The 14,000-nt window shown below is 43.2% G+C and overlaps 1 protein-coding gene across 2 annotated transcripts; it reads left to right on the forward strand.

Annotated features, from left to right (window-relative positions):
- On the forward strand, window positions 6,600–11,163 carry LOC8067145 (zinc finger CCCH domain-containing protein 23). Of its 2 annotated transcripts, none has more exons than XM_021466269.1 (9): window positions 6,600–7,691; window positions 7,807–7,998; window positions 8,183–8,368; window positions 8,506–8,606; window positions 8,729–8,977; window positions 9,069–9,291; window positions 9,942–10,136; window positions 10,278–10,350; window positions 10,445–11,163. In XM_021466269.1, exons 1-8 carry the CDS (start codon window positions 6,676–6,678, stop codon window positions 10,309–10,311), a joined length of 2,196 nt encoding a protein of 731 aa, XP_021321944.1. In that variant the 5' UTR covers window positions 6,600–6,675; the 3' UTR covers window positions 10,312–10,350; window positions 10,445–11,163. The 2 variants fall into 2 exon arrangements, with proteins under 2 accessions (XP_021321944.1, XP_002441761.2); XM_002441716.2 differs by having other exon boundaries at window positions 9,072–9,291.

Consider the following 14,000-nt stretch of genomic DNA (forward strand, 5'->3'; position numbering starts at 1 on the left):
ATTAACACATGTTTACTAGAGCACCGCATTATCAAATCATAGACTAATTAGTTTTAATAAATTCACCTCGTAAATTGGTCTTCATTGACATTTAGTTCCATACATAGTTTATATTTAATACCTCAAGCATATATATTCCTCTCTCTATCTCTCTCTCCTCGTAGCGAGCACACCTCTTTCGACGACGGTTTCCGCCGTAGCACACAACATCATGTATATATATACTCAATCCGTATAGGATTTAGATGTTGTTTAGGACAACGATATGGTCTCCAAAACACAACTTTAACCTCTTATTTTTGTAATTTAGGAAAAATAATATTTGTATATTTTTATGAAAGTATTTTTGTTCAAGACAAATGTATACATATAATTTTTATATTTATAAATTCAATAATTTAAAAGTATTAATGGTTTATATTTTTAATTTTTGATCTAAACTTTATCTAAAACGACATCTAAAACCTATACGAAAAGAGTACATGGTCAATGGTTACAAATTAAGAAAGTGTGGCATGACACGAGCCTGCGCCCCGACGCTGGTACATGCACGCCTAGGCGCGAACAAAACAGCAGACCCACGACACTATCAGTGCGCTCGCGAGAAAGGTCATGACAAGTGTTGGAGGGTAGCTCATGGCAGGACTTGTTTTGCTGATACCATAGTCATCATCCTAGTACTCCACGACGATGGATGCAAAACATTTTATGAGGACCACAATAGCATTATGGCAAGCAACAAAACACGTACGGTTCTCCGATCCATCCATGGATCACAAATTCGAGAGATCGAGGTTTGGATCGGATCGGATCGGATTGTGGATTACTATTCATGTAGATGTAGGAGAAAAGGGCAAGCAAGGTACTAGTTGCATTGATGCAAGACAAGCTCACACCAAACCAGACTGGGGCCTTGTTTAGGTCCTGAAGGACAAAATTTGACGACACTGTAGTATTTTCGTTTGTTTGTGGTAATTATTGTCTAACTATCGACTAACTAGACTCAAAAGATTCGTCTCGTCAATTTCGATCAAATTGTGCAATTATTTTTTATTTTCGTCTATATTTAATACTCTATGTGTGTGTCTAAAGATTCAATGTGACGAAAAATCTTGGGTGGAAGTAAACAAGGCCTCGGCAAGGCAAAAAAAAAATTGATGCAATGCAAGGCGCTGCTGCACCTGCGGTATGAATGCGTTGCTTGCTTGGCTGGGTGGTTAGGAGAGAAAAACAAGTGTTGATTCTTTTTTTGAAACTAAGGCTTTGTTTGAATTTAAAAAAGTTTTTGGATTTTGACTAGCACTTTTGTTTTTATTTGATAAATATTATTTAATTATAGAGTAACTAGACTTAAAAGATTTGTCTTACAATTTACAGGTAAACTGTACAATTAGTTTTATTTTTATTTATATTTAATACTCAATGTATGTGCCGCAAGATTCGATATAACGGAGAATCTAGATTCGATATAACGGAAAATCTTGAAAAGTTTTTAGTTTTGAGGTGAATTAAACAAGGCCTACCAAGTGCTGATTAGGGCTGAGTCGAAACTCGCGAGGCCTGCAACATCAACATGGCTTTATCTCCGTCCCTCAACCTCCAAAGCTAGGCCTTGTTTAATTTTTAAAAAAATCAAGATTTCTCGTCATATCGAATGTTATGACACATATATGAAGTATTAAATATAGATGAAAACTAAAAAAACTAAATGCATATTTTACCTGTAATTTGCGAGATAAACTTTTTAAACCTAGTTAGTCCATAATTGTTGATGTGGTACTATCTTAAATATGCATGAAACCTTCCATAAAATTTTGGCTTTGTTTAGTTTCCACCAAAATCTAAGTAGTTTTCAAAATTCTCTGTCACATCGAATCTTGCGGCACATGCATGGATCACTAAATGTAGGTGAAAAAATAACTAATTGCACAGGTTATCTGTAAATTACGAGACAAATATTTTAAGCATAGTTAGTATATAATTAAATAATATTTATTAAATATATAATTAAATAATATTTATTAAATACAAACAAAAGTGATACATTAACGAAATCCAAAACGTTTTCGTAACTAAACAAGGCCAAAATTGGGACTGCCGTATAAACTTTTGGGCATTTTTGAGTACATCTCAACAGGTCAAACGTGACAATTCCTATACCGCGAGACCGACGGACCCTGCTCGGCAGTGGCACGCATGCATGAACCGTGTGTCGCGCAACATCGCCAGGTGCTGCTGCTGGTCTATTTTTCGTCGTCTCCGTCTGTGTTTCAGGCTTTTTTTTTTTTTGTGTCTCCGTCTCTCTGCACTTGGACGCATGCACGGACGCGATGCGTGTACTACATAGGTATAGATGGCCATCGGCCGTGCCGGTCCGGCCCGGCGTCCCGTGCCGTGCCGTGCCTGCCCCGGGCCGTGCCGTGCCGTCGTGCCGGCCGGGCCGTGCCACCACCGTGCCTCGTGCCGGGGGTAAGGCCCAAGGCACGGCCCGCGGGCCGTCGGGCCGGCCCGAAGGCACGGCGGGCCACCGGGCCAAGGTCGTGCCAGGCCAGTAGCAGATCTATATTTTTTTTTGTTTAGAATTAGCAAGCCACATTTCTTAACAGGCCAATTAGGATGGATGGATGAGCCAACAGACCTATATTTTTATTTTTTTAGAATTAAAAAGCTATATTTTTTATTGGGATATTAAACATCGGGCCGTCGGGCCGTGCCTGAGCCGTGCCACGGGCCACGGTGGCGGTCCAGGCACGGCCCGGTGCGTCGGGCCGTGCCCGCCCGGGCGCGATGCGTGTACTACATAGGAACGGCCGGCGTCGCTGCTGGTTGAGCCGATCCACACACACAGTCATAAAGCTGTGCGGTGACGCACACAAGGGGCCGTTTCGTGTGAGCTCAGCAGCCGTGTCACTCACTCACTCACTCACTCACTCACTCACTCACTCACTCACTGCACTGTGTGTTGGACTGGCACCAGTGAATCGCATGACGGTCCAAGCTGAGGACAAACTGAAAGCAAGCAGTCAAGCACATCACGTATACCATTTCCTTTGCACTGCTCCATTCCGTTTGTCACTGATGATCGATCAGTGATCACTACTGCTTGCTTTTAGTGTTTAGTAGTGACACTAATAGAAATCTTATTGCGTTTATTTAGACTTTGTTTAGTTCACCCTAAAAATCAAAAACTTTTCAAGATTCTCTATCACATCGAATCTTGCGGCACATGTATGGAGCACTAAATATAGATGAAAATTAAAACTAATTGCACAGTTTACCTATAAATCACGAGATGGATCTTTTAAGCCTAGTTACTTCATGATTAGATAATGTTTGTCAAATAAAAACGAAAATGCTACAGCTCCGAAAACCAAAAAGTTTTCGAAACTAAACAGGGCCTTACTACTAAGCCCGTTCGCTTGTCTCTCACGATAAATCAGCGAACGGTACTTTCAGTCATGGTTTTTTCGGACCAGCGAACAAGTTCAAAGACCTTGTGGAGTAGGAGGCGTATGTACAGAGTCTTCAAGATGATGAGCTGCTGGTGAGAAACCAGGAAGAACTCAACGCCGGCCGGCCATGTTATACTCCTCCTACGACGACGTGCTGGCATATGGCACATTCGCGCTTGAGTTTTCATGATAGGAGGCAGTACGTACTAGACTACGTACTTACTACTCGTACTCCATCGCAAATCAATTGCTGCTGTGGTACCAGACTACCAGCAGTCGTGTGGACTGTAGTAGAGGTCAGCAAAGATGTTGGCGATGCACGCTTGGGCCTTGTTTAGATGTGAAAAGATTTTGGATTTCGCTACTGTAGCAATTTTGTTTGTTTGCGGTAAATATTGTCCAATTATGAACTAACTAGGATCAAAAGATTCGTCTCGTGATTTACAGATAAACTGTGCAGTTAGTTTTTATTTTCATATATATTTAATGCTTCATGCATATGACGAAAGATTCGATGTGATAGAGAATCTTGAAAACTTTTTGGTTTTCGGAGTCAACTAAACAAGGCCTTGCTTTCGCACAAAGGCAGTAATAATCCATGATAGCAAAATATATAGGGCCTGTTTGGATCACGGCCACAACTCGCCATGAGTAAAGTTTGGCAGCCATACTAACCTTGTTTGGTTCTATTTTTAACCTTAGGCAGCCATTGAATTCTGCCATGTCGTTTTCTTCCCATCGCATGTCGTTTAATGCATGTAGACTGTGGTAAACTTGTGGCGAGCGTGGCGGCCAATTTCTCCACCGCAACCTGTGGCGAGCCGCACTTTGCCGATGCATGGCGTAGCTTTGTATGGCCATGATCCAAACAGGCCCATAATCCTACAAGGGGAGGGAGAAGAGAAAGAACAAACATGGGGGCAATCACTCAAAAGCGTGGCTGTACTAGCTAGCTCGGACTCAGGAGCAGTCACTTGACAGTCCTTGATCAATCCTAGGGTAGTCGATCTACCTTTAGTTACCCCCGGCCCCATTTTTGACACTTTTACTTTCATTCAGACCTTGTTTAGTTTTTAAAAAGTACCAAAAAAATTATATGATTACTCGTTACATCGAATCTTATGGCACATGCGTAATGCATTAAATATAAACGAAAACAAAAACTATTTATATAGTTTGTTTGTAATTTATGAAACGAATCTTTTAAGTCTAATTAGTTTATAATTGGACATTATTTATCAAATACAAACGAAAGTGCCACGATACGGAAAAAAGCCAAATGAACAAGGCCTCACTCAGCACATGAACTCAAGTCACCGATCCAACCGGATTCTAAGGATATAATAACTCTCCTTTCTTAATTATAAGTAGTTTTAGTCTTGTCGCAAAAAAAAGTAGTTTTAGTCTTTTTCAGGTACATATAACTTTTTTTTCTATACATCTGGATCTACACTAAGTCTAGAAAAAAAGACAAAATGATTTACAATTCAGAATAGAACAGATTTTAAGTGGTTGTTTGGTACAACTCTACTTCACCAATGAAGCATTTTTTTAACTTCTGCTCCTTGAACAACTTTATTATTAGAGTTAATTTTGTCGGATAAAATGTTTGGTAAAACAATAAAATAATAAAAATGACCATATATCTTTCATTATTTTTCCCTCCTATATTTATTTATTCTCCCCATATTCAGCAATTCGCTTGGGCAACCACATGTATCACCCCCTCTGTCATCATCCACCCCCAATGCCACCATTAGCGCCTTGCCACCGAGCTCCATGCGCACGCCCCACCTTGGAACCTTGCATGTTTGTCCGCACAGATGCCATCATCCTTGCCCCGCTCCTAAGCTCCAACACCTAAGCTCCACCTTGAGCTCCGTCGTTGTTCACCTCAACACTGTTGTTCGCGCTGTAGCCCCGAGCTCCATAGCCTGCTTCCTCAACCATCCTCCTTGTACCTGCACCGAGCCAAAGCATTTTTGTGGAGTCTGGACAAATGAATCAGGGCACCTAGTCGCATACGCCAAAGAATAGTAATGCACACAGTGTCACTCAACATAAACTCAACAAACTAGAACCAGCTATGTTTGTTTTTCCTACCTCATATTCCAGTTCGCCAGTTATCTAATTATTGCATTGTTTCGTGGGATACCATTTATGGCTGCACAAGGAAAGCTATAAGCTACTTAATGCAATACCTACATGTCTAAGAACAACAATGCACACAAGTGCCAATCAACCTAAATCCAACAAACTAAAAGCATCTATGTTTTCCCTACTTCATATATTAGTCCGCTAGCGCTAGCTGTCTAATTAGTATATTATTCATATACACCAACGACATAAAGGCTTTATATTGCTCGTAGCCAAACTATATATGCGAAACATGGGTAATGTTAGGTAATTATGATTGTCAAATCTAGATGAATGAACATATTGCGCCTTAGATTTTTTTTTTGTCATGAGATTAAATTTCAAACACCTCAAAATTGTTTGGTTTGCAACTGTCAAAAGATGGCCCAAGCAACAATCCAAAGGTACTACTCCCTCTGGTCCTCTATATCTAACGTACACTCGTTTTTTATTTGGCCGTAATATCTGGCGCACACCTGTTTGTATCAACTATCGAGAGTTAATTAATTATAGAACTAGTTAAACAAAGCGTTCCTCGTTGCCCCCATGCAGTCCATTGTTCCATGCATGTGTAGATGACGCTGGCCTATTCCGTCGTTTAAGTTGAGAAAAATACGGAGGACACAACTTCTTTGGACGTTTCGGCTGACCACGTGGCTGGGCGGTATGACTGTGTTAGACACAGATTTAATTCACGTCTTGGTCACTGCAATTAGCCTCCTCACACCAGATATACCGAACCGGAGGGAGTATATTTTAGATGCTTAGAGTAGAGATAGACATCTATGAGTTGCCTATCTCTCTGATATTCTAACCAAATCTTTACGTTCTAAAATGAGTAGCATGTTCATGTTCGATGACTCTATGCTCTATGAGCGGGTTTAATCTTCATGTTCGGCGACTTTACCTTCTAAAATCGAGTAGCATAGCCTCGATAAAAATCAAGACCTTCGAAATTGGAATCAGAAGAAAGTAGCAATAGTAGTATCACTTCTTGGGTCTTGGGGAGGGGTCCTTTGCGAGCAAGGAAAGCCAAAACAAACGCCGAATTCAAATCAGCCCCACCGAAATTTCCCCCAAAACATTGATGGAGGGAACTGGAACGGCCCGGTTTTTTGGTGTCCAACCCTATTTAATTCACCACACTCTTCTTTGCTTTTTTTACTCCAACCGTGGCCTGCCCCCGCTCCGCTCCGCTCCTCTCCCCTTTTCTTTCACCTTCCCTTCCTTCCCAGGCAGCCTTCTTGCTTTCTTTCTTTCTTTCAAGAAGCCAAGGAGGGAGAAGGGAAACCACCACACCACACCACACCACCCCACCCCGCCCCGCCGCGACGCCATGGACGCCTGGGAGGCCACCAAGGCGGTGTTCGACCGGGTGCGCGCGCTGGACCCGGACAACGCGTCCAAGATCATGGGCCTGCTGCTCATCCAGGACAACAGCGACAAGGAGCTCATCCGCCTCGCCTTCGGCCCCGACCACCTCCTCCACGCCTTCGTCGCCGCCGCGCGCGCCGACCTCGCCGCCTCATCCAAGCCGGCCTCCCCGCCCTCGCCCGTGCTCGGCCCGCTCCACCAGCCCGCCTCGCCCTGGGGCCCACCGCCATCCGACCACCACCACCAGCACCAGTCCCCCTTCTCCGCCGCCGACCACGCGCTCGGGTACGACTACGACGGCGCCGCTGCCGCTGCCGCCCCCGCCTCCGCAGACGCCTTCTTCCCCGACGACTACGACTGCTGGTCCCCGGCAGGCGGCGCAACCGCCCACCGCCGCAGCTTCTCGCTCAGTGACGCCGAGGTCGCCGGCGCCGCCGGCGCCGGCGCCTGGAGGCCCTGCATGTACTTCGCGCGTGGGTTCTGCAAGAACGGCTCCTCCTGCCGCTTCCTCCACGGCTTGCCCGAGGACGACGACGCCGCCACCGCGGAGCGCGAGATGGTCGTCATGCGCGCCAAAGCCCTCGCCGCCGCGCGCTCCCAGCAGCAGCAGCAGCAGCTCATGGCGTCCGCGTTTCCCTTCTCGCCGTCGCCGTCGCCGCCCAAGGGCGTCAACCTCAACTTCCTCCTCCACCACCACAACCAGCAGCAGCAGCAGAACGAGCCCCAAAGGTGCCATTTTTATTCCCCTCCTCGTCACCACCACAGTTTGCTTGCATTTTTGTTCCAGTCTCTTGTGCCGGCCGCCCCTCGCTAATCTGGCAAGTGATCTCGCTCCATGCTTCAGGGCGGCGGCTGCGGCGGCGGCGGCCATGCTGCTTCAGGGCGGCGGCGGCGACGACATGCACGGCAGGTTCCCGGTGCGGTCGCCCCGGATGGACCGCGGCGAGCTCATGTCCAGCCCCGCCGCTCGGCAGATCTACCTCACCTTCCCGGCCGACTCCACCTTCAGCGAGGAGGACGTCTCCAACTACTTCAGGTACCGGGCACGCACGCCGCCATTATTGGGGGGTCCTGTTTTGTTTCGACCACTGTCTCTCTTGCCTCCCCCCATCCTCTCTCTCTCTCTCCTAGTAGTCCAATAATGGGCGAACGAAAGAAACCACCTCGGCTGATTGATCCATCATCGATGGCGACGCGCGCCCTCGTCGTCTGTTTGGCAGCATGTACGGGCCGGTGCAGGACGTGCGCATCCCGTACCAGCAGAAGCGCATGTTCGGCTTCGTCACCTTCGTCTACGCCGAGACGGTGAAGATCATCCTCAGCAAGGGCAACCCGCACTTCGTGTGCGACGCGCGCGTCCTCGTCAAGCCTTACAAGGAGAAGGGCAAGGTCCCCGACAGGTTCAGGTCCGTCGCTTCCTTCTCATCCTCCGGCATCGGCACTCATGCTTTGGCATTGCACATTGCTCGTCTTGACAGTTTCTGTTGGTAGTAATCATCAAACGGAAGCATCATCTTTTGTTTTGTTTTGTTCGGTTGCGCAGGAAGCTGCAGCACCCGCACCATGGCGACTTCGCCGGCTGCACGTCGCCCACCGGATTGCTGGATTCCAGAGACCCCTTCGACCTGCAGCAGCCGCAGATTGGTGAGTAGTAACGGCTGCAATCTCTGCATTGCATTGCATTGCATTGCATGCACGCGTTCCATTTTTGTTTTCTTGCAGCATTTCTTGTGTTGCTTGACATGTTTGTTTGGCAACTGTGATAGGACCAAGGATGATGTACGGGAACATTGCCAACCACGAGGCGTTTCTGAGGAGGAAGCTGGAGGAGCAGCACCAGGCGGCGGAGCTGCAGCAGGCCATCGAGCTGGAGGGGCGCCGCTTCATGGGGCTGCACCTCCTCGACCTCAAGAGCAGGGGCCACCACCTCGGCTCCTCCACGGCCGCCATGGGGCAAGGCGAGGGCGGCAAAGGCAATGGCAATGCCGTCCAGCAAGAGGATGCCAACATCCAAGGTACGTTTCTTTCTTGAGGTGCTTTGAATGGAATTGAATCCATGGTTCATAGGTTGTGACATCGAATCGAATCCATGGTTTGTGGCTGTAGCAGATACTCCTACCAAGACGATGAACAGTAACAGCCTTGCAATGAGTGCGCCTGCAGCCGATGCAGGAGGCGAGCACGAGGAGCAGCAGGGAGAAGAGGATGGGGATGGGGATGGGGGTGGCAGTCCCAAGCAGGCAGTCAACCCTGGGGAAGAGGAGAAGACGGAATCTGGTCCTGTCACTGCTGCTACTACACCCATTGTTGCTTGTGGATTCCAAGAAAGGTAAGATTGTTGTTGTGGAGGATTTAAAATATCTAGCCATTGTTGTTGGGCACTGAGGAGGTCACAGGCTAGTAGTGTGTTTCTTTTGGGGAAAGGAATGGGAGGGAAGGCAGTAGTATAGGTAAACAAAGCAGACTGCATTACTTCCCCTTCCTTTCTTTGGGCATGTTTTGCTGGTCCATCATATAGAAACAATGTTAGGCATCTTGACATTCAAAAAATGCCCTGCTGAACAAAATTGTTGCAGCACCTTATGCATGGTTAGGTAATTGGTTTATGTATAGTTTGGCAAAGACGTGTGATGATAGGATGGCAAATCCAGCAAGTTTGTTGTCAATATGCTATAAGTTATCGTCCGGGCTTTAGACCTAATTTGCCTTGATAAGCAATTGTATAAGTGTGAGTTAGGTACATAGGCTGTGCTGATCGTGCATTGGTAGATTTGAATCTTTGATTGAACCAACAAAAAGGGGGAAAAAGGAATGCAATGGCAAAAGGTAGTGGAAAGGAGAAAAAGAAACAAGTGGCTGCCCCAGCTAATGGCTATTGTTAAGCTGTATCTTGGTGCAACTTGTTCCCTTTCTTTTGGGTTTTGGTCTTGATCTTTCCAGTCCAGGATTGATATGTTCCTTGTTTGCTTGGTTTTGCAGTGGCCTGGTGGAGCACATTTTGCCTGACAGCCCCTTTGCATCCCCCACCAAGGCCACCTCCACTGATACAGCTCCAGCAGCTCAAAATGGAAACATCAGCAATGGCAGCCCTCACCATGTGGCTTCATCCCTCTTCCCACCTGCATCCACCATTGAGCTGCCCCCATACAACTCCTGCTTCTTTCAGGCGCCCAGGTAGAAATTCAGCCACTTCTCTCCATATCTGTTTACAGTAGGATATATGTATTGTTGGCAGCAGCACTGTTGTTCACATTATTTTTGTGTGTAATGGCACAGTTGTTTACAGTAGATAGTAAGAAAGTTGTTTTTCTTCAGGTTTTCTCCTGGGCATGAAGCCATTGGGCTGTGAATACAGAGCAAAAGGGGTCTCCTTTCCTCTAATCTGGGAGTAAGTATCAATCAGCTGCTCAATCATGCTGCATATAAAATTAGCCTCCCCACCTGATGGTTGTGTCATTGTTTATTTATGTTGTTACCTGCAGGGACTATCAATGACCCCATCAAGTGGAGGAAAGAGTAGAAAGCTTTAATTAACAAATACTAGGTGTATCTTCAGAGAGGGACAGCAACAAAAAAAAGACAAGTCTAGGTTGTTTTAGCTGGGCCTAAGTATATGATATGATAGTAGTCCTATAAATAATAATAGTAGTCGTTTAGTAGCTCCTGCCAGTATCAAGATTCATCAAGAACAAGATCAAATCACTGGTCCATCCCGTTTGCTCATTTGTGGTAGTATGGATCTCAGTATGATTACAGGTAATTAAACCGTAGATGATGGTGTAGTACTAGTAACTAGACAACTAGTCCTGGCAGCCAGTTGTAGTGAAGTGACATGGCTGCATACAGACATCCAAAGGAAACAGAAGAGGGTCGAGAGGTAGTGGACAAAAGCCAGGCCAGACGGACATGGTGCTGCTGCTTGCAGCTGCACAAGGAAAAGTGATGAGACGAGACGAGAGGGGGTGTACTGCTGGGACCAGAGCACTCACGGGCGCAGAGAATCCCCTTCTCCATGAGCAATTTCAGCAGAGACCAGGCCTCTCATCTGTGGATGTACTATTTTGCCCATGCAGTACTCCTTGTCGTTGGGTCTGTGCATCCACCTTTTGCTCTACTTTTCACCCTTGTAGTAGAAAAACAGCAGGAGGTAGTAGTAGACAAAGAAATGGAAAAGTAATTATCAGTCATTTATCTTGGTCCATGCTTTATATTTTGCTTGGTTCTTACTCTCTTTGTTCCAAATTAAATTAGCTTTTAGAGTTTCATAACTCAAAACTATTTTAAGTTCGCATAACTAAGGTCTCGTTTAGTTCGCCCTGAAAATAAAAAAGTTTTTAAGATTTTCCGTCACATCAAATCTTTCAACATATGCATGAAATATTAAATATAGACAAAAAAAAACTAATTGCACAGTTTATCTGTAAATCATGAGACGAATCTTTTGATTCTAGTTAGTCCATAATTGAACAATATTTGCCACAAACAAACGAAAGTGCTACAGTACCGAAATCCAAAAACTTTTCGAAACTAAACAAGGCCCAACTTCATAGAAAGGAACACTAAAATTTAATTATATCAAGTAGTATTATTAGATACATAATGAAATCTGTTTTTAACTTTTTACTATTGTACTTATTTGGTGGCATGCATGTTGTCTTTTTCTATAAAAAGTTGGTCGAATCTAAGATACTGATGGCGCTCATGGTTGAAATCTGCTTTGATTCACAACCAAGGGTACACAAGATCCGGAAGTGTTCCTGCAACGCTATATGATTTTTATTTGACCTCATGAGTGTACATTGCAAGATGAGTGTAATCTTGTAATATCAGTGTACCTGTAATCTTGCAAGCTGGTAAGGCAGTAAAGAATGCAAGAACATCTTCAGAATGCTGGCTCTGGTTACAAAGAAGTGATGTCTCGTGTTTCTCTAAAGTCAACCGTTTTAATCTGGGAAAAAATATAGGGTGAAAAGTTATGACAGAAAATACTGGTCACTGATTTGGTATGAGAGAAAAGTACTGCTGAATGACTGATAGATTTGGCCGATAAGCTAAGCGAACAAGCTATACAAATAGAAACATGGAAACCAGTTTTAAAAAAATACTTTTATAATTTGAAAACATATATGGTGCATCTACTCCTATATATCTACCGACATGCAAAAGTCGGGATGTAAACATATATATTTTTTAAAAGATATACTAAAATCACAAATTTCACTTGTATGTGCACTGCAAGACAAAAATTTTGGATTTTGTCTTCTAGTATGCTTGCACATGAACTTGGTTATTTTCATATGATTTTTTTAAAAATGATTATGCATCTCAACTTTTTTGGTGTGGGTTCATGTATGGATGAACTACATATATGTCAAGTTTCAAAAAATTTCAAGTTACACAAGTGTATTTTTAAACTACTTTCCATGTTTCCACCTTGGTAATTTTCATAGCATATTTTCTCCTTTAATCTTTAGTTATAAATTATTTTCACCTGTTTAGTATAAGAACAACACAAAGTATGTTTGTATGAAAATCTGGTTTTATGATAGTACTATTTTATTACGTCTTGCAAGTATTTTGTGATATGTACTATTGCGTTGTTTTATGGAAACGTCTTTGACGTCCAAAGCATCATTTTTTAGAAAGATACTAAACATGAGCCCTCCTTTAGTTCCGAATTTTTTTTCGTTTTTGGGTCTGTTGCACTTTCATTTTTATTTGGTAATTATTGTTCAATCATGGACTAACTAGACTCAAAAGATTCATCTCGCGATTTACAAGTAAATTGTGCAATTAGTTTTTTTCGTCTATATTTAGTGCTTTATGCATGTGCTGCAAGATTCGATGTGATGAAGAATCTTGAAAAGTTTTAAATTTTTAGAGTGAACTAAACAAGACATGAATCATATATGATGTTTAGCTTTCGAAAGAAAAGTTTTTTGGTATTGTAGCACATTTATAACTATAGCAATTAGTGTCTAATTATGGACTAATTAGACTCAAAAGTTTCGTCTCACAAAATATATGTAAACTGTGCAATTAGTTATTTTTTATTTATATTTAATGCTCTATGTATATGTACGAACATTCAAGAGAACATGGTAAAATATTTTTGGGTGGGAACTAAACAAGGCCGCAAACAACATCTAAAAAGTAAAACTACACAAAGATCTTTTTTGATCATCTTCTTCCTTCGATTGTTTATCACTTGTTGGCACTTAAGATTACACTAAGGTTTATCACTTAAGACATTTATTAGAGCGTCATGTCAGTAAAACTACACTTTTTGCATGAAACCAAGAGGAGAGAGAGGAAGTAGTTTCACCATGGTGAAACTCCGCGGGCGTTGTTTCCCACGCGGTGAAACAGGATAAAATTCTCACTGAGGGCTAGATCGTTTCACCATCTTGCATATGATCCAATCATTTTGCAGCAATTAAATGCTTTGCTTAGCCTTGGAAACAACAAAATAAAATGCTTTATTGCTGGGGTTATTTCATAGACGGTTTCATTTCAATCTTGATGACGTGTTGTTATATGAAACCGTATAGTGATACTGTCTATTGAAACTGGTATAAGAAGACAGAAAGGAAAAGATATGTCTGCAAAACGCCCTCGGTACACAAAAACTTGAAGACCGCAGTAACCACTCGATGCTAGTTAGTAATAAGTGAAGAATAGGGGAGCACTCCAAGAAGGTTTAGGTCTTGTTTAAATCCATTTTTTTAATTTGAGCACCATAGTATTTTTGTTTGTATTTTATAATTATTGTTTAATTATGAGCTAACTAGACTCAAAAGATTCGTCTCGCAAATTAACTATTCTTTTATTATATTTAATGCTTAATGTATGTGCCGCAAGATTTGATAAATTTTGAAAAGTTTTTAGATTTTAGGTGCAACTAAACAAGGCCTTACTATTTTTCGCAAAAATAGAGTATTGAAATTGGGTTGTGTCGCAAAAAATACATCATTAAATTTAGAAAAATATGAGCATCCATATCAAATTCGAGAACCTAAACATAGATGGACATGTTAC

Source organism: Sorghum bicolor, chromosome 8 (genome assembly GCF_000003195.3).
Source record: "Sorghum bicolor cultivar BTx623 chromosome 8, Sorghum_bicolor_NCBIv3, whole genome shotgun sequence".
NCBI classification, from domain to species: Eukaryota; Viridiplantae; Streptophyta; class Magnoliopsida; order Poales; family Poaceae; genus Sorghum; species Sorghum bicolor.